Source organism: Sapajus apella, unplaced genomic scaffold, assembly GCF_009761245.1.
Source record: "Sapajus apella isolate SASKATOON/1434 unplaced genomic scaffold, GSC_monkey_1.0 scaffold18, whole genome shotgun sequence".
Classification (NCBI taxonomy): domain Eukaryota; kingdom Metazoa; phylum Chordata; class Mammalia; order Primates; family Cebidae; genus Sapajus; species Sapajus apella.
Window position 1 is genome coordinate 20,829,146 of NW_022436958.1, and position 25,201 is coordinate 20,854,346.

Here is a 25,201-nt window from a genome sequence, read left to right on the forward strand (position 1 = left end):
GTATGATGCCTCTAGCTTTATGTTTCTTTCTCAAGATTTCTTTGACAATTCAATATCTTTTATGGTTTCATACAAATTTTAGGATATTTTTCTATGTCTGTAAAAAATGCCACTAGAATTTTGATAGACATTTTATTGAATTTATAGATCACTTTTGTTTGTATGAACATTTTAACAATATTAATTCTTTGAATCTGTGAACACAGTAAACCTTTCCATTTGTTTATGTCTTCAATTTGTTTCATCAATATTTTATAGTTTTCAGTGCACAGGTATCTTACCTTCTTGGTTAAAAATACTTTCATCTCCTTGGTTAAAAAATACTTATTTCTAAGTATTTTTATGATATTGTAAATAGGCTTGTTTGCTTAATTTCCTTGTGATATAAAATGAACTTAACATTGATTAAAAACCTAAATAGAAGACCTAAACATATAAAACAACTAGAAGAAAACATAGAGAAAAAGCTTCTTGACATTGATCTGAGTGGTGGTTATTTGGAACTCGGAAAGCACAGATAACAAAAACAAAAACAGACAAATGAGACTGAAAGAAACTAAGAAGTTTCTACACAGACAAGAAAACAATAGAGTAAAAAGACAACCTATGAATGAGAGACTATATTTTCTTTTTTTTTCCATTTATTTATTTTATTACATTTTAGGTTTTGGGGTACATGTGAAGAACATGCAAGATTGTTGCATAGGTACACATGTGGCAGTGTGATTTGCTGCCTTCCTCCCCATCACCTACATCTGGCATCTCTCCCCTTGCTATCTCTCCCCAACTCCCCACCCCAACCGTCCCTCCCCTATTTTCCCCCAAATGACCCCAGTGTGTAGTGCTCCCCTCCCTGTGTCCATGTGTTCTCATTGTTCAACACCCGCCTATGAGTAAGAACATGTGGTGTTTGATCTTCTGCTCTTCTGTCAGTTTGCTTAGAATGATGGTTTCCAGGTTCATCCATGTCCCTACAAAGGACACAAACTCATTGTTTTTGATGGCTGCATAATATTCCATGGTGTATATGTGCCACATTTTCCCTGTCCAGTCTATCATGGATGGGCATTTGGTTTGGTTCCAGGTATTTGCTATTGTAAACAGTGCTGCAATGAACATTCGTGTGCACGTGTCCTTATAGTAGAACGATTTGTAATCCTTTGGATATATACCCAGTAATGGAATTGCTGGGTCAAATGGAATTTCCATTTCTAGGTCCTTGAGGAATCGCCACACTGTCTTCCACAATGGTTGAACTAATTTACACTCCCACCAACAGTGTAAAAGTGTTCCTATTTCTCCACATCCTCTCCAGCATCTGTTGTCTCTAGATTTTTTAATGTTCGCCATTCTAACTGGTGTGAGATGGTATCTCAATGTTGTTTTGATTTGCATTTCTCTGATAACCAGTGATGATGAGCATTTTTTCATGTTTGTTGGCCTCATGTGTGTCTTCTTTTGTAAAGTTCATATCCTTTGCCCACTTTTGAATGGGCTTGTTTGTTTTTTTCTTGTAAATCTGTTTTAGTTATTTGTAAATTCTGGATATCAGCCCTTTGTCAGATGGCTAAACTGCAAAAATTTTTTCCCATTCTGTTGGTTGCCGATTCACTCTAATGACGGTTTCTTTTGCTGTGCAGAAGCTGTGGAGTTTGATTAGGTCCCATTTGTCTATTTGGGCTTTTGTTGTCAATGCTTTTGGTGTTTTGGTCATGAAGTCCTTGCCTACGCCTATGTCCTGAATGGTTTTGCCTAGATTTTCTTCTAGGGTTTTTATAGTGTTAGGTCTTATGTTGAAGTCTTTAATCCATCTGGAGTTAATTTTCATGTAAGGTGTCAGGAAGGGGTCCAGTTTCTGCTTTCTGCACATGGCTAGCCAGTTTTCCCAACACCATTTATTAAGCAGGGAATCCTTTCCCCATTGCTTGTTTTTGTCTGGTTTGTCAAAGATCAGATGGTTGTAGATATGTTGTGTTGCCTCCGAGACCTCTGTTCTGTTCCATTCGTCTATATCTCTGTTTTGGTACCAGTACCATGCTGTTTTGATTACTGTAGCCTTGTAGTATAGTTTGAAGTCTGGTAGTGTGATGCCTCCCACTTTGTTCTTTTTGCTTAGAATTGACTTGGCTATGCGAGCTCTCTTTTGGTTCCATATGAAGTTTTAGGTGTTTTTTTCCAGTTCTGCGAAGAAGGTCATTGGTAGCTTGGTGGGGATAGCATTGATTCTGTAAATTACTTTGGGAAGTATGGCCATTTTCACGATATTGATTCTTCCTAACCATGAACATCGAATGTTTCTCCAACTGTTTGTGTCCTCTCTTATTTCGTTGAGCAGTGGCTTGTAGTTCTCCTTGAAGAGGTCCTTTACGTTCCTTGTTAGTTGTATTCCTAGGTATTTTATTCTCTTTGTGGCAATTGTGAATGGAAGTTTGTTCTTGATTTGGCTCCCTTTAAGTCTGTTATTGGTGTATAGGAATGCATGTGATTTTTGCACATTGATTTTGTATCCTGAGACTTTGCTGAAGTTGCTTATCAGTTTCATGAGATTTTGGGCTGAGACGATGGGGTCTTTTAGATATGCAATCATGTCGTCTGCAAATAGAGACAATTTGACTTCCTCCTTTCCTATTTGAATACCCTTTATTTCTTTTTCTTGCCTGATTGCTCTGGCTAGAACTTCTAGTACTATATTGAATAGAAGTGGTGAGAGAGGGCATCCTTGTCTAGTACCAGATTTCAAGGGGAATGCTTCCAGTTTTTGCCCATTCAGTATGATATTGGCTGTTGGTTTGTCGTAAATAGCTTTTATTATTTTGAGATACGTTCCATCAATACCTAGCTTATTGAGGGTTTTTAGCATAAAGGGCTGTTGAATTTTGTCAAAGGCCTTCTCTGCATCAATTGAGATAATCATGTGGTTTTTGTCTTTGGTTCTGTTTATGTGGTGAATTACATTTATAGACTTGCGTATGTTGAACCAGCCTTGCATCCCCGGGATGAATCCTACTTGATCATGGTGGGTAAGCTTTTTGATGTGCTGTTGCAATTGGCTTGCCAGTATTTTACTGAAGATTTTTGTGTCTATGTTCATCGTGGATATTGGCCTGAAGTTTTCTTTTCTTGTTGAGTCTCTGCCGGGTTTTGGAATCAGGATGATGTTGGTCTCATAAAATGATTTGGGAATAATTCCCTCTTTTTGTATTGTTTGGAATAGTTTCAGAAGGAATGGTATCAGCTCCTCTTTGTATGTCTGGTATAATTCGGCTCTGAGCCAGTTTGGACCTGGGCTTTTTTTGGGTGGTGAGCTCTTAATTGCTGCCTCAACTTCAGACCTTGTTATGGGTCTGTTCAGGGTTTCGGCTTCTTCCTGGTTTAGGCTTGGGAGGAGGTACGTGTCCAGGAATTTACCCATTTCTTCCAGGTTTACTAGTTTATGTGCATAGAGTTGTTTGTAATAATCTCTGATGATGGTTTGAATTTCTGTGGAATCTGTGGTGATATCCCCTTTATCGTTTATTTTTGTTTGTTTGTTTGTTTTTGTTTTTTTTGTTTGTTTTTTTTGGGATGGAGTTTCGCTCTTGTTACCCAGGCTGGAGTGCAATGGCGCGATCTCGGCTCACCACAACCTCCGCCTCCTGGGTTCAGGCAATTCTCTTGCCTCAGCCTCCTGAGTAGCTGGGATTACAGGCACGCACCACCATGCCCAGCTAATGTTTTGTATTTTTAGTAGAGACGAGGTTTCACCGTGTTGACCAGGATGGTCTCGATCTCTTGACCTCGTGATCCACCCGCCACGGCCTCCCAAAGTGCTGGGATTACAGGCTTGAGCCACCGCACCCAGCCCCCTTTATCGTTTTTTATTGCATCAATTTGGTTATTCTTTCTTTTCTTTTTTATTAATCTCACTAGTGGTCTGTCTATGTTGTTGATCTTTTCAAAAAACCAGCTTCTGGATTTAGTGATTTTTTGAAGGGTTTTTTGTGTCTCTATCTCCTTCAGTTCTGCTCTGATCTTAACTATTTCTTGTCTTCTGTTAGGTTTTGAGTTTTTTTGATCTTGCTCCTCTAGCTCTTTCAATTTTGATGATAGGGTGTCAATTTTTGATCTCTCCTTGCTTCTTATGTGGGCACTTATTGCTATATATTTTCCTCTAGAGACTGCTTTAAATGTGTCCCAGAGATTCTGGTATGTTGTGTCTTCATTCTCATTGGTTTCGAAGAACATCTTTATTTCTGCCTTCATTTCATTGTTTATCCAGTCAATATTCAAGAGCAAGTTGTTCAGTTTCCATGAAGTTGTGCGGTTCTGAGTTAGTTTTTGAATTCTGAGTTCTAACTTGATTGCACTGTGGTCTGAGAGACTGTTTGTTATGATTTCTGTTCTTTTGCATTTGCTGAGGAGTGATTTACTCCCAATTATGTGGTCAATTTTAGAGTAGATGTGATGTGGTGCTGAGAAGAATGTCTATTCTGTGGATTTGGGGTGGAGAGTTCTGTAAATGTCTATTAGGTTTGCTTGGTCCAGGTCTGAGTTCAAGTCCTGGATATCCTTGTTAATTTTTTGTCTGGTTGATCTAATATTGACAATGGGGTGTTAAAGTCTCCCACTATAATTGTGTGGGAGTCCAAGTCTCTTTGTAAGTCATTAAGAACTTTCCTTATGTATCTGGGTGCTCCTGTATTGGGTGCGTATATATTTAGGATCATTAGCTCTTCTTGTTGCATTGATCCTTTTACCATTATGTAATGTCCTTCTTTGTCTCTTTTGATCTTTGTTGCTTTAAAGTCTAATTTATCAGAGATGAGAATTGCAACTCCTGCTTTTTTTTGCTCTCCATTTGCTTGGTAAATCTTCCTTCCTCCATCCCTTTATTTTGAGCCTTTGTATATCCTTGCATGTGAGATGGGTTTCCTGGATACAGCACACCAATGGATTTTGGCTTTTTATCCAATTTGCCAGTCTGTGTCTTTTGATTGGGGCATTTAGTCCATTTACATTTAGGGTTAATATGTTATGTGTAAATTTGATACTGCCATTTTGGTGCTAGCTGGCTTTTTTGCCCATTAGTTGATGCAGATTCTTCATTGTGTTGATTCTCTTTACCATTTGGCATGTTTTTGGAGTGGCTGGTACTGGTTGTTCCTTTATATGTGTAGAGCCTCTTTCAGGAGCTCTTGTAAAGCAGGCCTGGTGGTGACAAAATCTCTGAGTACTTAGAGGTTCACAAAGGATTTTATTTTTCCTTCACTTATGAAGCTTAGTTTGGCTGGATAGGAGATTCTGGATTGAAAGTCTTTTCTTTAAGGATGTTGAATATTGGCCCTCACTCTCTTCTGGCTTGTATGGTTTCTGCTGAGAGATCTGCTGTGAGTCTGATGGGCTTCCCTTTGTGGGTAACCTGACATTTCTCTCTGGCTGCCCTTAGTATTTTCTCTTTCATTTCAACCCCGGTGAATCTGACAATTATGTGACTTGGGGTTGCTCTTCTTGAGGAATATCTCTGTGGTGTTCTCTGTATTTCCTGGACTTGAATATTGGCCTGCCTTGCTAGGTTGGGGAAGTTTTCCTAGATAACATCCTGAAGAGTATTTTCCAGCTTGGATTCATTCTCTTCGTCGCATTCAGGTACACCTATCAAACGTAGATTAGATCTTTTCACATAGTCCCACATTTCTTGGAGGCTTTGCTCATTCCTTTTTACCCTTTTTTCTCTATTCTTGCCTTCCCATTTTATTTCATTGAGTTGATCTTCAACCTCTGATATCCTTTATTCTGCTTGGTCAATTCGGTTGTTGAAACTTGTGCATGCTCCATGAAGTTCTTGTGTTGTGTTTTTCAGCTCCATCATTCACTTATATTCCTTTCTATTTTGTCCATTCTTGTTAGCATTTTGTCAAACCATTTTTGAAGGTTCTTAGTTTCTTTGCATTGGGTTAGAACATGTTCTTTTAGTTCACAGAAGTTTCCTACTACCCACCTTCTGAAGTCTGATTCTGTCATTTCATCACACTCGTTCTCCATCCAACCTTGTTTCCTTACTGGTGAGGAGCTGTGATCCCTTGTAGGAGGAGAGGTGTCCTGGTTTCGGGTGTTTTCATCCTTTTTGCACTGGTTTCTTCCCATCTTTATGGATTTATCCACCTGTCATCTTTGTAGCTGCTGGCTTTCAGATTGGGTCTCTGAGTGGATGTTCTGTTTGTTGATGATGAGGTTATTTCTGTTTCTTAGTTTTCCTTCTAACAGTCTGGCCCCTCCACTGTAGGTCTGCTGAGGTCCACTCCAGGCCCTGCTTGCCTGGGGATCACCTGAAGCAGCTGCAGAACAGTAAGAGTTGCTACCAGTTTTCTTCTTCTGCTATCTCTGTCCCAGAAGGATACCCACCAAGTGTCAGTCTGATCTCTTCTTTATGAGGTGGCTCTTTGGATATACAGGGGTCAGGAAGCTGCTAGAGGAGACAGCCTGTTCTTTATGGGAGCTCAAATGCTGAGCTGTGAGCTCCATTGTTCATTCAGAGTTGCTGGGCAGGTACGTTTAAGTCTGCTGCAGCATAACTCATAAACCGCTTTTTGTTCCCAGGTGCTCTGTCCCAGGGATTTAGGGCTTTATTTATGAGTTTCCACTGTGCTGCTGCCTTCTTTTTTTTTTTTTTTTTCCTTCAGAGCTGCCCTGCCCAGCAAGGCGGCAGCCTAGTCACTGTCTGCCTGTAGAGGCTTTGCTGAGCTGCTGTGGGCTCCGCCCAACTGCCGAGTGTACTTCCCTGCAGTCCTGTTTATATGGGTGTAGTTAGAACTGCCTCGGCAATGGTGGCCCGCTTCTGTATTGGCAGACTCTCTCTGTAATGGCAGGTTGTCTCAGCAACAGCGGGCTGCCTCAGCAATAGCGGGTTGCCTTGGCAACGGCAGGCTGCCTCGGCAACGGCAGGCTGCCTCAGCATTGGCTGACTACCTCCGTAGTGGCGGGCTGCCTCGGTAATGGCAGATGCCCCTCCACCACAGAGCTGGACCTTCCCGGGTTCAGCTGCACTTGCTGTGAAACTCTCAATCCAGAGAGTTTGTGATTGCTATTCTTTTGTGGGGGTGGGACCAGCCGAGCCTGATCGCCTGGCTCCCTGCCTCAGAGCCCTTTTTTTTTTTTTTAAAGTTGGTGTTCCAGTCGCCTGTTGAAGAGGCTCTGGCATCTGTGTGTTTCCCCCTGCGGCAAGTCACTGCGCTGGCTTAAACAGCGACACTGAGATTCGTGGCACTTTTTTTGCCCTGGAATCTACTGTCCTGGTTCCCTATTCAGTCCCCTTTTTAAACGGATGAATGGGCGACTTCCTGTGCCTCCAATTGCCAGCCAAAAGGGCACCCAGACCAGTGTATTTTGTACAGAGAACCGCTGCACCAGGGTGCTGACAAAGCAGCTGCGCGGGGCCATGCCGGCCGACACAGCTGCGCTGGCCGAAACAGCTGCGCTGGTGACCGGTGGGGCTCCTCCACCTAGGAATTTCCTAGTCTGTGGGCAATAAAAATGCAGCGTCCACTCACCATCTGCGCTTTCACTGGGAGCTGCAATCCTGAGCTGTTTCTAAACGACCATCTTGGATCGATAGAGACTATATTTTCAAACCATACACCTGATAAGGAGTTAATATCTCAAATATATAACCATGTTTATTGGGCTCCTACTGATTGGCAAGGAACACAACTCAATATCAAGAAAACAACTGGATTTAAAAATGGGCAAAAAAATGAGTAGAACTCTTTCAAAAGAAGACATATAAATGTCTAACAGGTATATTTTTTAAATTCTTAACATCATTAATCACCGAGGAAGTGCAAATCAAAACTATAATACGATAACACCTCATATGTTTTAGAATGGCTATGGTGAAAAAGATAAAAGATAAGTGTTGGTAAGGATGTGAAGTAAGGGGAACACTTGTACACTGATAGTAGGCATGTAAATTACTACAGCCATTATGAAAAACAGTGTGGAGTTTCTTCAAAAAAACTAAAAATTAGAATTACCGTATGACCCAGCAATAACACTTCTGGGTATATATCTAGAGGAAATTAAATCAGTACCTTGAAGAGATAGCTGCATTCTTATGTTCCTTGCAGCACGATGCACAATACCCTAGATATGGAATTCACGTAAGTGTCCATCAACAGATGAACGGATAAAGAAAATACAATATACATACCTATAGACATCACACACACACACACACACACACACACACACACGCACACACACACACACACACAGGAATGTTATTTAGTCTTAAAAAGAAGAAAATCCCATCATTTGCAACACTATGGATGAACCTGGAGGACATTACTAAGTATTATTTTACTAAGTAAAATAAGACAGGCATAGAAAAACAAATACTGCATGATCTCACTCATATGTGGAAGCTAAAAAAGGTGAGCTCATGGAAGCAGAGAGTTGAATGGTGGTTACTGGGGGCTGGGGGATAAAGAAAGTTGGCAGATATTGGTCAAAAAATACAAAGTTTCAGTTATACAGGATGAATAAGTTCTGGAGAGCCAATGTACAGCACAATGACTATAGTTTATAATAATATATTGTATACTTGAAACTTGCTAAGAGAGTAGATCTTAAATGTTCTCACCACACACAAAAAAGATAATTGTGTGAGATGATGGAGATCAGCTTCATTGATGCAATCATACCATAATGTATAAGGTTATCAAAAATCATGTTGTATACCTTAAACATTTAATATATACAATTTTATTAGTCAATTATAGTCAGCAAAACTGGGAAAAAAAGAAATTCGGTGATGCATCTATGGATAATCATTATTCTCTACGAAATATATGTTTAAATTAATTTCCATTTTGCATCTTTCTTTTTACTTAGGAGTGAGTAGTTGAGTAAATATCATAAATTAAAACAGATATTAGTTACTCAGGATATGCTCACATAGTCAAGAAACTTTCAAATACCCAGAGAAAGCAACTTTAGATGCAAAGCCAGAGAGCTGGAACTGGTATTTCTAAGATTTTGTATTCTCATTAGGGAGATTTAAGGCTAGATATAAAACAGTGTTTACTGAGCTCCTACTTGATTAACGATGATTCAAAGACATCTGCCATGAGAATATAACATGGATATACTTTTCACTTTAACTTTATGAAGATCTATTTTGCTGGACAGTTTATGATCTAGTCTGTGAAAATCAAACATTGAGGATTAAATGAGATAATGTCAAGTGACTACTGGCAGGCCCTCAGTAAATTCCCAATGAATGGTTGCTCTTAATATAAGTATCCTCACAACAACAAAGCAGAATAGAGGGCAAGTCCTCCTACTATTGTACCCATTTTACAGAAGAAGAAACTAAAGTCTGTTTTTAGATTTTTAGTGCAAGCTGGAGTCAGACTGATAATTGGAATAAACCAAATGTCTCCAAATGTCTCCCAAGGCTAATTCACAACTCTGGATTTTCAAACAGATATCATCTCCAACTAAGTATATGCAGATTCTTGAGAAATTTGACCAGCCAAAGCTACTCACATTCTACCACTTGGGATGACAAGCCAGGTTCCCTAACTATAGGGTACCTCAAATAAACAACCCACTTACATATTTAGTTTCCTGCTGGTAACATAAAAATTAATCCAATTAAAATTTTAGAAGCACCATCATTTACCAATATATAAGGGACAATATGCGTGTTAATGAAAAGGTAGAATTTCCTAGTATCCTTTTTTTTTTCTATTCCTTTTAACCTATACAATTCATTGATCTGAGATGTGAAACAGCATGTGTGTCAGAAAAGAGAAGAAAAAGGAGAGCGATGTACAGCTATAGGGGCCACAGAAATTGTTACTGAGTCCCTGAAGACCCATAGTGTTGAGTCAGTGGTATGGCTTATAACAAACTTCTACCATCATCACAGATTATCATAAACTCACAAGGGAAAAGACCAGAAAGAGGCTGGGAAGAGAACCTTACACGAGCTTTGTGATGCATGACACATACATGATCATATGCTATTAATGGCCAAGTCAGTATTTCAGATCAGGTCTGACAACTCAATCTACTCCTCCATTTCTAGGATATTTAACCAATGTTTCCCTACTCTGTTACCTATTCTTCATATCTCATTCTGAATTGTATGTCAGATAGATTGAAGACTAAGCCAGATTAACATGTTGCTTTACCCATGATATATAAGCCAAGATTGCCTTTTAATTTTCTTGACATGTTGCTCGCCTGTTGCAAGTAATTTGTGTTTTGATTCACAAGAGGGATAAAAAAGAAATCCCCAGGAGGGATAAAAAGAAATCAGTACTCTCTGACAAAACTTATATGGAAACAAGAACATATTTCAAGCAGTGTTTTAAACTGTTAAGCATAGAATATAACAAGTGTTGACTTTCCTAAAAGACATTTGAGTAATTCCAACTGCCATTTGGGGTGGGATGGTGGCTGGACAAGATTGAATCATGCAAGTAAAATAATTTTAAAGCATTCTATTTTCATGTTTAAAACAATATTGTAATGCAAACCATTTTTCCATGATACTAAAAAAATTCTCACTTTATTTTGGAAGGTGGATGCTAAATATGTGTGCTGTTTTTTGCTCATGGTGTTCTACTGAGGGGACTTTTAAGGTTGTTGGGGCAAAGACAACGTCACCTACTTCATGTTTTGGGCATGTAGTGAGTTCTCAGTGAACAACTGTCATTGGTTAAATCTACAATTAAAGGAAATAAGAATAGCAAGAATAAAACAAAATAATCAGATATATTTCTTCCCCATTGCCAGCATCACGTTAGTCACTAACTTTCTACTTGTTTTTTGGGAAGAGCTGGTATACTGCCACTGACATGCACCTGACACTCCTATTACAGCAAAGTATTAGCAACAATATGAATGGTAGTGGCCAATATTTACAGAGTAACTTCAATATAACAATAACTTAAGCCATTTTTAAATATTCTCACATTAACCTGCAAAGCACAGGGCTTTTTTAATTGCTCAGTAGCCACAGAAAATTATCTAGCCTGCAAGGTCATACAGCTAGAGAAGCAGTACTGTGTGATATTTAAGCACAGGGACTACGGTATCATACAGTCATATATTCGAGACCCAACTCCTCCAATCTCTACTGTTGCTTTACCTCTCTAGGGTTTCATTTGCTGACTACAAATTGTAATTTTCTCCTTCCCATTAGATTCTTGTGAGGATTGAGTGATACAGTCAATGGAAAGAACTTGCAAACTGCTTGAGACATATATATATATATATATATATATATATATATGTACACATACACACACACATATATATACACACACATATATACACACACACATATATATATATACACACATATATACACACACATATATATACATACACACATATATACACACACATATATACACACACACACACACACAAATATACATGTATGCAGAAAAACACTACAGCCTGTGTTTCCAGTCATGCTAGTTCTCAAAAACTTGGGACTCTCCTGAGGTACTATGCTGTCTCTTCATTTCCATGCTTTTGCTAATTTATCTGCCTTTCACCATCTAACTAATACTGATTTTCTCAGACTACAATATGGGCAAAGGTAATTATTTTCTTATTCATTTTTCAAGTCTAAGAATAGCTTATCCAAAAATCATCTATGCCTCCTAAAACTAAGCTCTGTCCCCACAGAATCCAGGATATTATTTCTCCCATATTACTTATTACATATTGGAATATATAACATATGCCTACTTGTCTGTGTCAATCAATAAACTGTGAGGTTCTCAAGCACAAGAACTATGTCCTTTTACTTAGCGTCCCTCAACACCCAACACATGGCCTGATTTGTGGAACATACCCAATAGATATTAGAATGATGGATAAGTTGAGAGAGGGATGCACACAGGAAATAAGTGAACCATAGATGCTGCCATCCATGTGGATATTCCAAGTTGAAGTGAGCAGGCATTGAACAGAGAGGAGAATCAGGGACTCAGCAAACATGTTACCATAGCTGCATTTATCTACATTCCCTCCCGTGATGCAAAGGCCAAATGCTGTAAAAGGCAATGGGTAAGTATCAAGAATTGGAATATCTCCATCCCCTCCCAAGCCATTAGGAACCTAAGTTTACCTCAAAGCATGGAAGCTAGACCCTCCCCACACTAGAGAAATGAATAGCAGTGTTGTCTACAAATCACTCAGAGTTCCTCAGAGAGGAGAAGAGTTGTCCTGAGCAGTGCTTCTTAAACTCTATAGACAGTCTTTATAACTGGCAGTGTCAAAGTGTATATTCTGATTTAGGTGTTCTGGGAATGCATAGTTTTTATTAGACTGCACTTTATTTGTCAGGAAGGGAACGCCACACAAGTTGTAGACTGTATTAGCCAGGATTTTTCAGAGAAACAGAACCAATAGGATTCATAGAGATAGATAAATGAGAGGCAGTTTATTAGAGGAATTGACTCATGTGGTTATAGAGGCTGAGAAACCTCAGGCTAGGCCACCTGCAAGCTGGAGAACCAGGAAAGCCAGTAACATGGCACATTCTGAGTCCAAAGGCCTGAGAACCAGGGAAGCCAATAGGATCAGTCTCAATCTAAGGCCAAAGGCCTGAGAACCTAGGGGGAAATGTGGGGGTTTGGGGGGCAGACTGGTACAAGCCCTAGAGTCCAATGCCAGAGAACCTAAATTTCTTGTCCAAAGGCAGAAAAAAGATGTCCCAGCTCACTAAGAGAGAGAGAATCCACCTTCCCTCTGCCTTTTTCTTCTATCTGGGCCCTCAACCAAATAGCGATGTCTACCCACATTGGGTGAGGACATCTCTTCCCCACTCACTGCACTAAGTCAAATGCCAGTCTCTTCTGTAAGCACCCTCACAGACATACCAACAAATAATGCTTTACCAGTGCTCTGGGTGTTCCTTAGCCCAGTCAAGTAGACACCTAAAATTAAATGTCCCATGGGCAGTGTTACAAAAACCAAATAATAATAACAACATTGAGACCTTTTTTTCTAGACCAGTGTTTCTCAACTTTAACTGCACATTTGAAAGACCTGGGAAGCTTTGTTAAAAATATTTATATTTTTAATACACTGTCATCTCCACCTCCTTTCTCATCAATTGATCAGAGTTTTGGGGATCTTGTTTCAAGTGGTTCTAATGAAAAGCCTGTGGGGAAGCCACTACCCTACCAGTCAACCAGTGTCACTCAAAATCTGGTCCAAGTCCTGGTGTGGTCCTCAAACTGTTTCTTGCTGGTTCGTGACGAGATAAGTACTGAAACCGAGAGTGTGTCTTACTCTGTTCATGCTATTGTAGAAAAATACCATAGGCTAAGTGACTGATAAGCAAAAGAAATTTGTTTCTCACAGTTCCGGAGACTGGGAAATCAGAAATCAAGGCACCAGCAGATTCGTAATCTGGTGAAAGCCCATTTCCTGGTTCATAGATGGCACCTTCTCATTATACCATCACTTTGTGGAGTGGCAAGGCAGTGGGGTCTCTAATAGTGTGGATCTCATTCATGAGGGCTCTATCCTTATAATCAAATCACCTTCAAAAGCCCTATCTCCTAATACTATCACATTCATGATTAGGTTTCAACATATGAATTTTGGGTGGACATAAACATTCAGACCATAACAAAGTGCTTAGAAGCTTTTTGTAGCAATATGACAAATTAAGTTTATGTTTATTGAATATAATAATAAAAACAGATGGATTCACAAAAAAAAAAAAAGTAGTTGGCTTACAAAGAAATACACTGAAACCTCCTGAAGGAAGGCTCTAAGTAACTAAACATATACATCTCTGGAAGTGAGGAGGATATACCGAGCCCCTTCTTTAAACTGTTATGCCTTAAAGCTGAAACGTTAACTTCAGTGATAAATTCCTCAGGCAGAGCATTGGCACCTGGGTACAACAGGGTTAATGAGCAGGAGTAGGGTAGGTGGGGTTACAAACCAGGAACACATGCCCTCCAAGTTAGATAGCTTTTTTTCCTTTTTAATTACCCTTAAAACACACACACTCTCACATAACACGGAAGGTGAGAGCTGAATAAAGTTTTCTGGGTAATGGCTTGAAATGTTTTCCTTATGAGAAGTGGTGTTGAGTTACAGCGTGCAGACGGAGAACGGGGAGGAGAGAAACAGCAGCCTCAATCTGGCCCCCACCTTTTCTTGGGCTTGTAGGAAGGTGGACATGGGCTCCTGGGGACCAGACAAGTGATATGTTGAACTGCTTCGTGGCTGGAATCAACTGCTCCTGGAGTGACCTAAGGCCAGTGTTTACCAGAACTTAGCCAGGGCCAGCCAAGCAGGCACAGATGCTCTGCTGTGAAATGCCACGCAGGCAGAGACTGACAAGCAGTAGGAGCTGAGCTTTCCCCTTGGACGGCTGCTTCCTGCTGTGTTCAGGGGAGGGGGTCACTTTCTGGCAACTCTGCTGCTGCTTCTGCTGCTGCTGCTACTACTACTTCAGCTCCCTCTCCACTCAAGGTAAGCAGGCTAAGGGAGGGCAGGCTCCAAGCGAAACCTTTGTACCATGAACAGGATCCGAAAGTTTTTCCGAGGAAGTGGGCGAGTCTTGGCATTTATCTTCATAGCTTCTGTCATCTGGCTGCTCTTTGACATGGCAGCTCTCCGCCTCTCATTCAGCGAGATCAACACTCGGGTCATCAAGGAAGACATCGTGAGGAGGGAGCGGTTAGGATTCAGAGTTCAGCCAGACCAAGTGAAAATTTTTTACAGCAGCATAAAAGAGATGAAACCTGCCCTAAGGGGACATGGAAAAGGGGCATGGGGCAAGGAAAACTTTAGAAAAACTGAGGAGAGTGTGCTCAAGGCTGAGGTTGACCTGGACCAAACCCAGAGGGAAAGAAAAATGCAGAATGCCCTGGGAAGGGGCAAGGTTGTGCCATTGTGGCATCCTGCACATCTGCAGACCCTCCCCATGACTCCTAACAAGCAGAAGACAGAAAGGAGAGGAATCAAACCTGAAACCTCCTCTCACCAGGGGACACCAAAGCAAACAGCAGCTCAGGGGGCTCCAAAAACCTCACTCATAGCAGCAAAAGGAACTCCATTAGTTACAACATCAGTACACATGGGACCCCTCAGTTTAAAACAGGAGGCCCTGAAGAGTCATAGCCCTAGCAGTGGCATATCAAAACTAGCAGCTGAAAGGGACTTGAATGTGACCATCCGTCTTAGTACTGACAGACCAAAGCAGCGATCACAGGCAGTAGCAAAAGAGAGGACACACCCTGCCAGCACACCAGTGCCGAAGTCTGGGGAAGCCATAGCCTTAAACAAAACTGAGACTCAGAGCAAAGAATTAAATGCAAGTAAACACAAAGTCAATAAGAGTCTTCCTTTTTCTAAGTTCATTGTCAATTCAAATCGCTTAAGGAAGCAATCTATTAATGAGACACCTTTGGGAAGCTTGTCAAAGAATGACAGAGCTGGAGGGGCTCATGGAAAGAAACTCAATTTCTCTGAAAGCCACATTGTGATTATAACCAAAGAGGAAGAGCAAAAGACAGACCCCAAAGAGGTCTCCAATTCTAAAACCAAAATTATATTTCCTAACGTACTGGGTAAAAGCCAAGGTAAACACATTTCCAGGAATAGAAGTGAGATGTCTTTCTCTTCACTTGCTCCACATAGACTACCACTGTCCCAAACTAACCATGCTTTAGCTGGGGGGCTAGAGCCAGAAAAAATCAACATAACTGCCAAGGCCCCCCCTAGAGAATACAACCAGAGTTATATAAAAGCCCTTTTACCTGAAGACCATGGGATGCACCAGGTGTTAAGAATTGATGTGACACTTTCTCCAAGGGACCCAAAAGCTCCAGGGCAGTTTGGGCGCCCTGTAGTTGTCCCCCATGGAAAGGAGAAGGAGGCAGAAAGAAGATGGAAAGAAGGAAACTTCAATGTCTACCTTAGCGATTTGATCCCAGTGGATAGAGCCATTGAAGACACAAGACCTGCTGGGTAAGACCTATTTCTCTTCTCTTTCCTCAACCCCAAGTCCTTTGGATCTTATGTAGAGAGGATTTATTGCTAGATAATTTTGCATGATTTTTGGTCACCTTGAGAATTAAGGAAACATTAATCATTGGATATCATTCAAACATTTCACCAGCTACACAGAGAAAAATTCTCAAATCAGAGTTCTCGTTCTCTGAGACTTTGGTCCCCACCATTAGCTCATGTTCAATTTCCTTCCCTCTGCTGAAAACCTATTAAAATGATTAGTTCATAATAATGTATATATGAATGGTAGAGCTTAAAGTGTAATTCCATTAGAATAGTGACAATGAAGTGAATTCTCAATTTTGGAACTTTTCATTATTAGCAAGTCTGTCAGGAATATATTTGGGAAGGAAGCACACAGAAGGACTCTTCTTAGATCTCCCTGGAATCGTATCTTAGCCAGAATTCTGCCTAATCATGAGTAATGATAACCAGAATAGCAAGAGAAGTGACTTTACCCCCTAAAATTTAAAGTCCTTTATAGGTGGAAATGGTAGACATTTCAAGAGATCAGTTACATAGGAATAATAATATTGGAAAAAGTCAATCAGTCCATGACCAGCAAATACCTACAGGAGTTATAAAAAGCATAATAATAATCACTTACATTTATGTTTGAAGAGTTTTACTATTTACAAAGAGCCTGCATACATACAGATGAACTGCATGTGAGTCCTGGAAAGGAGGAGGCAGGAATTATGGTTCAAATTAACACACTGGTGAGGGCGCTCAGAAGTTACAACACTTTCACAAGGTAATGCAGTTCTAAAGCTGCCCAGTGGGCCTTCAGGAACCAGTCCTTCCAAGAATTAAATTCCTATAACTCTATCATCAGAGGTGGATCAAAGTGTAGATATTTAATCTGATTCAAATATAATTGGGTTCCTGGCATTTTTTTCTTGGCCCACTGATAAGTGAAGGTACTCTATAGCCGTATGTTGACTATCTCTTAACTCAGTTCCCTGAGTCGAACAATATTTGCCAGGAAGTTGGATGGGGGAATATCAACATTGAGACTTAGCACATGTGGCATGCAAACAATGGCCCTGTTTGGCTTCTGCAGAAAATTCTTCTTTGTGATCTAGGCAGTCAGCATTACATTTTAGTCAGTGTTACTAGGAGGAAGGCAGGTGCAAGGGAAACTTTATCCATATTAGTAAGAAGAGTCTCTTCATTATGATGTTGGCTACAACCAGGTTGTTCCCTACCTTGTAGCTATCAGTAAATGGCTATCAGCCATGAACTACTTAGATCGAGCACTGTGCCATTCACATTCATCACCCTGGTGATAATCACAGCCTTCAGAAGAACTCAGACATACTCAAAGATGAGGAAACTGAGGCCCTGGGAAGCTAGAATGCCTGTGGTCACAGAGCTAGTCCTTGTAGAGAAATGATTAAAAATCATGCTGAAAACTATTCTGTGCTCTCTTCCATCTCTTGCCAATCTCCCCTCAAAAAGGATCCTAAAAATTATGTTGGCCAGCTCTAATCTAAAGTCCTGTGTATCATGGGATTATGCATGCCAGCCTTGAACACAAAATGCAAGGAAACAAAGTAACTGTCAAAGCAGCTTCATTTTAACATGCCCTTATTGACCCGGCAGGCTGCTAGGGAGTCTGGGGAGAAATCAGACACTGCACAGAAGCAAACTCCAGTTCCAAACCAGAGAAAAGCATGTGCGTGGCGGGGTGGGGGTGTCCAAAGCAAGTAATCATGATTTTATCACCAGTGTGGCTCACTGAAGGCTCACCGGCTCCCAGGGCTTCTTAGTTTCTATACTTTTGTCTGAAGAAGTTGAGCCTTGCAGCCCAGGAAAGTTATAGTCAGGCTCTGTCTTCTGAAGGAGGTTGTCCCAACTGCAGGAAAAACTGACACGTGTGCTTGAGAGGATGAGTCAGAGAGCATGTGGCCAGGCCTCCTCCCACTTATCACATAACCCACCTTGGTTAAATACAGGTGTGTTCTCAAGCTGCCTGGCAGATGCTGCGCTCCACTCAGGGGTCCACTACCAAAGATCCTGGACCTGGGGCCTTCCAAAGTATTTTTTGATCCTTTTGTAGCCCTTTTCTTTGAAAGAGGATAAATCATTTTTTGTTCTTTTACCCAAACTCCCTGACTATAAAAATGTGTAAATTATGTATTCATAGAGATAAAGGTTAAAGAAAATACGACCAAAAAACGTTTGATTCATCAGGTTGGCAAGAGTTGGAGTGTTTTTTTTGTTTTTGTTTTTTGTTTTTTACTTTGACTTTATTTATTTTCAGCCTTGCTCAAAAAGTGTTTGAGGTAGCTGCTTACAGGAGCACACGCAATAAGATTTTTTAAGATAACAAGTTTTAAAAGTCAGCATAAGGGGCAAATTGTTATAAAATAGAATAAGAAAATGATGGATGCAGCAAACCACCATGGCACGTGTATACCTGTGTAGCAATCCTACACAGTCTGCACCTCAGAACTTAAAGTATAATTTAAAAAAAAGGAAAATGAGTGTGTATGTGTGAGAGAGAGAGACAGAGAAACAACTATACAAACACAGGAGGGCTAGCTTAAAATTAGCTGGAGTAGCATCCTTCTGCAACCTTTAAATTTTAAGAGTGTTGGAGAATATCTTCCTTACTGACCTATTCATTTTCCCAAAATCCACTGTTATAGACAAAGTCACACATAACTGGCATATCACAACTGCTCATTGAATACAGATTGAACAAAAAACCCACTGATTTGGTATATTCATTTAAATTCAACTTCCCCCAGCGAAGAGAAGAACTAGGTAGTGGTTAACATCGTCTTACAGATGAATGAGCTGATGTGCTACGGTGAGGCTACCATTAAGAAGTAGAGGACAGCTATGGTGTCTCACATCTGTAATCTCAGTACTTCGGGAGGCCATCTGCTGGAGGACCCCTTGAGCCCAGGAGTTTGAGATCAGCATGGGCAATATAATAAGACCTCATCACTACCAAAAATTTAAAAATTACCCAAGAGTGGTGGTGCATGCCTGTAGTCTCAGCCACTCAGGAAGCTGAGGTGGGAGGATAACTTGAGCCTGAGAAGTTGAGGTTGCAGTGAGCTAAAATTGTGCCAGTACACACTAGCCTGGGTGACAGAATAAGAACTTGTCTCAGAAAACAACAAGAAAAAGGTAGAGGAGACAGGCAGGGATTTCTAGGACAACTTCTCTTACTCTAGTCCTAAAATCAGATTCTCTTTTCCAAATCTGCTCTTTCCTCCTTCTCCTGAGTCCTAAAGGACCATTTCTAAAATGTTAAGATATAATTTCACACCCCTTTCTGTTCTTAGGGTTACTCACATGGTCCTTTTCTGTCTGCCCAGGTTTCTCTCCTTTGTGGAATAGCAATAGCACCCTGCATGTGACATTTTCTCCAAGCTGGGCCTTCAGCATAAGAAAAGCTAGTCTCTGCTCTTCTCTACTCATTATGGTTGTAACCATCATTGACATTTTCATTCACTGGTCCCTTCCCGTAGTCTCTCTCCATCCTCCCCATTCTCTTGCACACATTCTAATCCAACATTGCTCAAAATCCAACTGTGGCTTCCCTCCAGCTGGACCATGAGGTAGGTGTGACCTCTAAATCCCAATGACCCTTAGTGTACACAGGCCTTCTAGCTGCGGAAACACTCTTTATCGTGTGCTCTTCGTTAACTGGATCCTTGAATGTCTGTTTTGTCTTCTTAGTGAAATTATAAGCTTCTGAAGGAAACTCTATCTTTAGCTTTATTTTGTACTCCTTTAGCACTGATCACAGTGCTATGCATTCAAAAGCAACTGGTTTACACAGTATGAATTCAAAAGGCATGTTTCTCTGAATGATTTTTGAAAATTGATAGTACATTAAGAATAATCAAAAGATAGCAATTCAAATGAAACCTGCAACAAGTCTATTTATAAATCAATAATGACTTCTTCATTTTTCATTTTGAATATTTGGAATACATTAAAATCTGATTTAAAGTAAATACATCATATTCAACGCTATGATGTATTCACTAATTTGTGCTTATTACTTATTTCATATTTTTGTTGTTTTGGTTCTTAATTTTAATGTTTTGGCTTTCAAGAGAGGAAAGCCTATTTTATTTACAAGAATGTTTTATGTCAGTATGTAAAATACAACTTAATTGTTGCCTAGAAATTTTGCCTACGAAATCTGCTTGAAATAAAATGCTTTTATGACAGTTATTTTAAAGTTCCATATTTAATCTTTTTAAAATTAAAAGCTAATCCTGGTAGTTCTTGCTCCTAATTACTGAACCTTGTTTCTGTCAGCAACAATCAACATACACACACACACACACACACACACACACACACACACACACAGAGGTTTTGCTAAAATGTGGTCCTATGTGAAATGCAGGGCAATTCTACTTGGAGAAGTCTGTCTTTTGGCCTGAAGCTATAGTTAAGATGGAACTCCAAAAATGAACTTATTTTAAGAGTGTACTTCCTGAATCTGAATTTAGAGAAAAATGACTCAAAGGAATTTTTGCTGCCAGCATTCAGTTTTTAAAGTACAATAAGAATTCTGGAGTGGTTGTCTACCACTGCTGTGTCCTTGTAATGCTACTCAATTGCTTAATTTTATGCTTTGCTTTCCCTACAAAACTCTGGCAAGCCCCTCAATAAAGCAATTAAAATGGGTCTTTATTCTCTTAGGCCAGAGCCAGGACTGTCAACCAATAATTTGATTCCTTCCTACACAGCTAAAGAAAGTTTTTTCTGGCACATTTGAAAAGCAAAAGATAGCACCATGCATTTGCCACAAACCAATCTAAATTACTGGGGGGAAAGGAAAACTTTCTGGGACCTTAATTTTGATCCTAGTAGGGTCAAAAGCTATAACTAATGAGTTATTGGAAGAGGAAGAGGAGGAGAGGGAGGAGAAAGAAGACAGAAAATAAATTGACCAGGAATCCTTCAAACTTTGAGCTTCTAAAAGTTTATCAGGCCGACAGAAAAAAAGAGACTTTAAAGTTAAATACAAATTTTTAATTTTTACATGAGACACAAATCTTAATTGATGAAATGGACATGGCTTTGTGACTAATAGTAATTGGAGAATATTAATTAAAATTGATTGGAGGAGCTGTGAGATCTCCTCGGGAAACTAATTGGAGGCAGAAAAAAGAACCCCTCACAAGAAAAATTCGAAAGGATTTACTTCCTGCTTTTACCTCTATGAGTGAAAGCAATGCAGTGGTGCCTTTTGAATAGTGTGTATGTGTTCATTTGTGTGTGCACGTGCGTGAACTTGTGAGCCTATATGTGTGTGTATGTTAGGGCCCAGCGTGCTATTTCACTCAAAAGTCATGTAGGAGAACTCTGAGATGAAAAGGAAAATTTGTTAAAAGAGTTCAGACTAGACTGCAACATACTAAAGGTTAAATATGGCTAAAGGACGATGACTGGGCCTTTGAATACTTGTATTTATCCCACTGTTTTCATAACAAAAAGAATAACAAAGACAACAAATATCAGAGGAGAAGAATGTAAAGCACAATTTTGCTACTAGTTCAAAGAGAAGAAAACAGCTAAACAGTCCCTAATTAATACAAAACTGAGAAATGTTAAAGCAAATTCTTGACTTTTCCTCCTAAATACTGTGAAAGACCTAGAAACACCCCTGGGAGAGAGCAGTTAGTAAATGCAGGCATTTGAAAGAAGTATACTTTTTCACACACCGAACCCAAGGCCCAATTTAACCATCAGCATAATGTATCAAACTGTTGCTGTAATATTGCCCTGGTACTCTTTGCCCCGAAAATAACTTCCTGTTGGGCTTTTCTAGCTGATCCAATCAGGACAGAGCCTCTGAAGAGAGAAACAACTTCTTTTGCTCAAGGTTCAGAAAATTCAGGGAAAATAGCAATATTCAGAAGCTGTATTTTACTGTTTGCTTTCTAAATGAAAGGAGCTTTTTAAAGTCTCCTGGAAAAACAGCTATATTATTCCAAACCCAAGTAGCTTCTCAGTTGGCCTTGCTTCTAAAATGTTGATAATGTGGACACGTGTGAGAAGCAGCAATAGGAAGAAACAGTGCTTACAGAGGCCTTCACTACTTGCCTTCTCAATTGTTTTAATCCTTAAAACAATTCCCGAAGGTAGATACTACCATCATCCCAGCTTTACCTATAGAAAAACTGAGATTTGGCTGGGTGTGGTGGCTCAAGCCTGTAATCCCAGCACTTTGGGAGGCCTAGGTGTGCGGATCATGAGGTCAGGTAATTGAGACCATCCTGGCCAACATGGTGGAACCCCATCTCTACTAAAAATACAAAATTAGTTGGGCATGGTGGCATGCACTTATAGTCCCAGCTACTTGGGAGGCTGAGGCAGTAGAATTGCTTGCACCCAGAAGGCAGAGGCTGCAGTGAGCAAAGATTGTACCACTGCACTCCAGCCTAGGTGACAGGGTGAGAACCTTTCTCAAAAAAAAAATAAATAAAAGAAAGAAAAGAAAAGAAAAACTGAGACTTACAGAGGAAACTGGGTTTCAGATAATAGTGGATATTTCAGACAGCGGCAGTTCATTTCATTGCATGTGATACTTTCTCACTGCCTATCAATCAGGAGCAGTGCACCATGCTAGGCAGTTGAGACCTTTCATCCTTCATGAACATTATCTCATCCGATCCTTGTGGCCATGCTAGATTAGTAAAGTGTTACATCTCTTTATTAACAGATGCAGGGGAAAAACAGAGCACATGGTAAAGTAACTTGCCCAAGGGATCACAGCTCACAAGTGCCAATGTTGGGACCCGACCTTTAGTTTTCTGATTCTTTCTCACTAATAATTCCACTGCACCAGACTGGCTGTCTCTCTACCCCCGCCACTCTCCCCATGTAGGGATCATCATCACCTGCACCTCTCCTTGGCTTGCCAAGGCCCTCTGCATAAAGGGGAATCCCTCCCTTGCTCAGCTTCACACATTTAAAAAAAGTGCTTAGTTTTGTTCTAGTCAGTGATGTTTGGGTATGCATACATGTATGCATGTACACTTATGTGTGTATGTGTGTGTGTGTTTGTATTCCAAGCAATCCTCACAATAACACGATGAGATATTAGCTCTCATATATTTTACAGTTGAAAAAAAGTGAGGCTGTAAAAGAACAAATGATTTATCCACTGTCAAGCAAGCTAATCCCAATTTTTAATTCTACTGTTCTTTCCACACGGGACAGCTCCTCCTTCCTTTGTTTCCTTGTAGTCATATGACTTTGGCAGAAATTAAAACACCTCTCTTCCTTATACATGGGTAAGAGGTGCATGAGGAGAATTAAGTTTGCATGACATGTACCTAGTCAGAGAAAAAAATTACAGGAAACCATTTCCTTTACAGCATTAAGCAAAGGTGATTCTTTACAACTGGGACATAACCATAGCCCTACAGTGAACAAATCTCCCTGGGCTGCTACTATGCACTATGGCATAAGAGCATGGTCGTTGACTTCAAGGCATGTACAGCAAAATGTGATGCAGAAACACAGGGGACTACTGGGGAAAGAGAGATAAAAGGCTAAACTTGGTCTGAGAGGGAACAGAAATGTTTGAGCTGTAACCTGAAAGAGTACAGAGTCAGGGAAATGGGGAAAGCAGTAAAAAGAATGATTCATTGAGAAACTGAAGGAACTCCAACATGGGTTACAGGAGAGCAATGAGGATGTAAATGAGGTCATAGATGTAAGTAGAGTCCAGATCACTCAGGACCTTGTTCAGGTTCTTCTAAGGGCCAGTGAGAAACCATCAAAGGATTTAAAACCATAGAAATAACCATTAATTTGCCTTTTCTCAGGGGTCTTATGACCCAAAGGAAAGCACTTACAGGCAAATGCAGTTAAAGTTGCATAGAAAACCACAGAATGTTAATACTAGGTGAAGATTTGAAAGCAATCTAACCCAGTCCTTTATGTTACAGATAAGGTTCCAGGTGAAAAATAACTTGCCCAAGGTCATACACAGCAGGAGAGACAGAGCATCCCCACCTAGCATTATTTCTGCCATATCCCACCACCTCCTCCTCTTCTCCCTGCCATCCCAATTTCACTGTGACAGCTTCCTGCTCAAAATAGACTATTATCGAAGTGGTGAATGTTGATACCGGTGGCTTATATTTCTAAGTCTGGGTCCTGTCACTTTGATGAATCTACATTTACCAAGGCAACCACAGTGGCAGCTGGCTAAGGACTTTGGAGTAGAATTGACGAGTGTGACTTAAATTTTCTGAATCGGTAGCCAGGTGATTCTGACTGAATGTCACGGATAGTCTGCTCTAGAAAGAACAAGACATGAAAGTACAATTTTTATATCGCCGTACCTTCTTATCAGTGAGAGGGAAAGCGACCCCAACAATTTTAAGGTCTAGGAGAAAAGAATAAAATTCCAGGCAGAGTTCTTCAGCTGTGTGCTCAATTCTCCTCCTGATGTTCCTGAGATACCAGTGCTTCGGGAATGACGGCCCCTGAAGGCTCGCAACAAGGCAGTAGTTGAATTGCAAATAGAAGTTATGAAAATATTCTCCTTGACCTTCTGTTCAAACCTGTGAAGCCTGAGACCTGACCCACATAGTACATCTTGACTGTCTTGGAATAAAATGAAAAATTCATAGAAATGAGAGAATGTTATCATTCCCTCAATCTTCTGATTTAAAACCTTCTCTATTTGATAGCCTACTTTCAAATCAAGTTAGTGGTTCAGCATTCAGCACATAGAAGTCAGGAGGGCGGGATGCATCACTTTCTGGGCTTCTTGATAAATGATTGAGCACTTGATAGATTCAGATTAAAGGACTGCCTCAGAAAAGGGCAGTGTGCTCCATCAAAATGGGTGTATTTGCATTGTGGGTAATTATAGGTTCTCATGTGACTTTTTCAGCATGAAGCTTACAAAGTATTTTTACATCCATTATCTCATCAAATCTTCACCACCATTCTGTGAGGAAGGCATTGTAATATTCATTGTAAGAGTGAGGAAACGAAGGTTCTGGGGTCCTAAGTGACTCGCCCATGGTCAGAAGGCCAACAAATACTAGAATGAACTAAAAACTTAGTGCTAGTCATCTTTCTCAAGTCCAAGGTCTTTCTGCCTTCCACAGTAGTATATCAGCTAAGTGCAGGATAGTGAAACTCTGCACAGTAG

The 25,201-nt window shown here is 40.2% G+C and overlaps 1 protein-coding gene across 1 annotated transcript in view; it reads left to right on the forward strand.

The window, feature by feature from the left end:
• The first annotated feature begins 14,000 nt into the window (after positions 1–14,000).
• Positions 14,001–25,201, forward strand: part of GALNT5 (polypeptide N-acetylgalactosaminyltransferase 5) — a 49,214-nt gene continuing 38,013 nt past the window's right edge. The window contains exon 1 of the mRNA XM_032286443.1: positions 14,001–15,999. Within this exon, the coding sequence (XP_032142334.1) occupies positions 14,546–15,999 (1,454 nt within the window). The 5' untranslated portion in view covers positions 14,001–14,545. The remainder of the gene's footprint in view (positions 16,000–25,201) is intronic.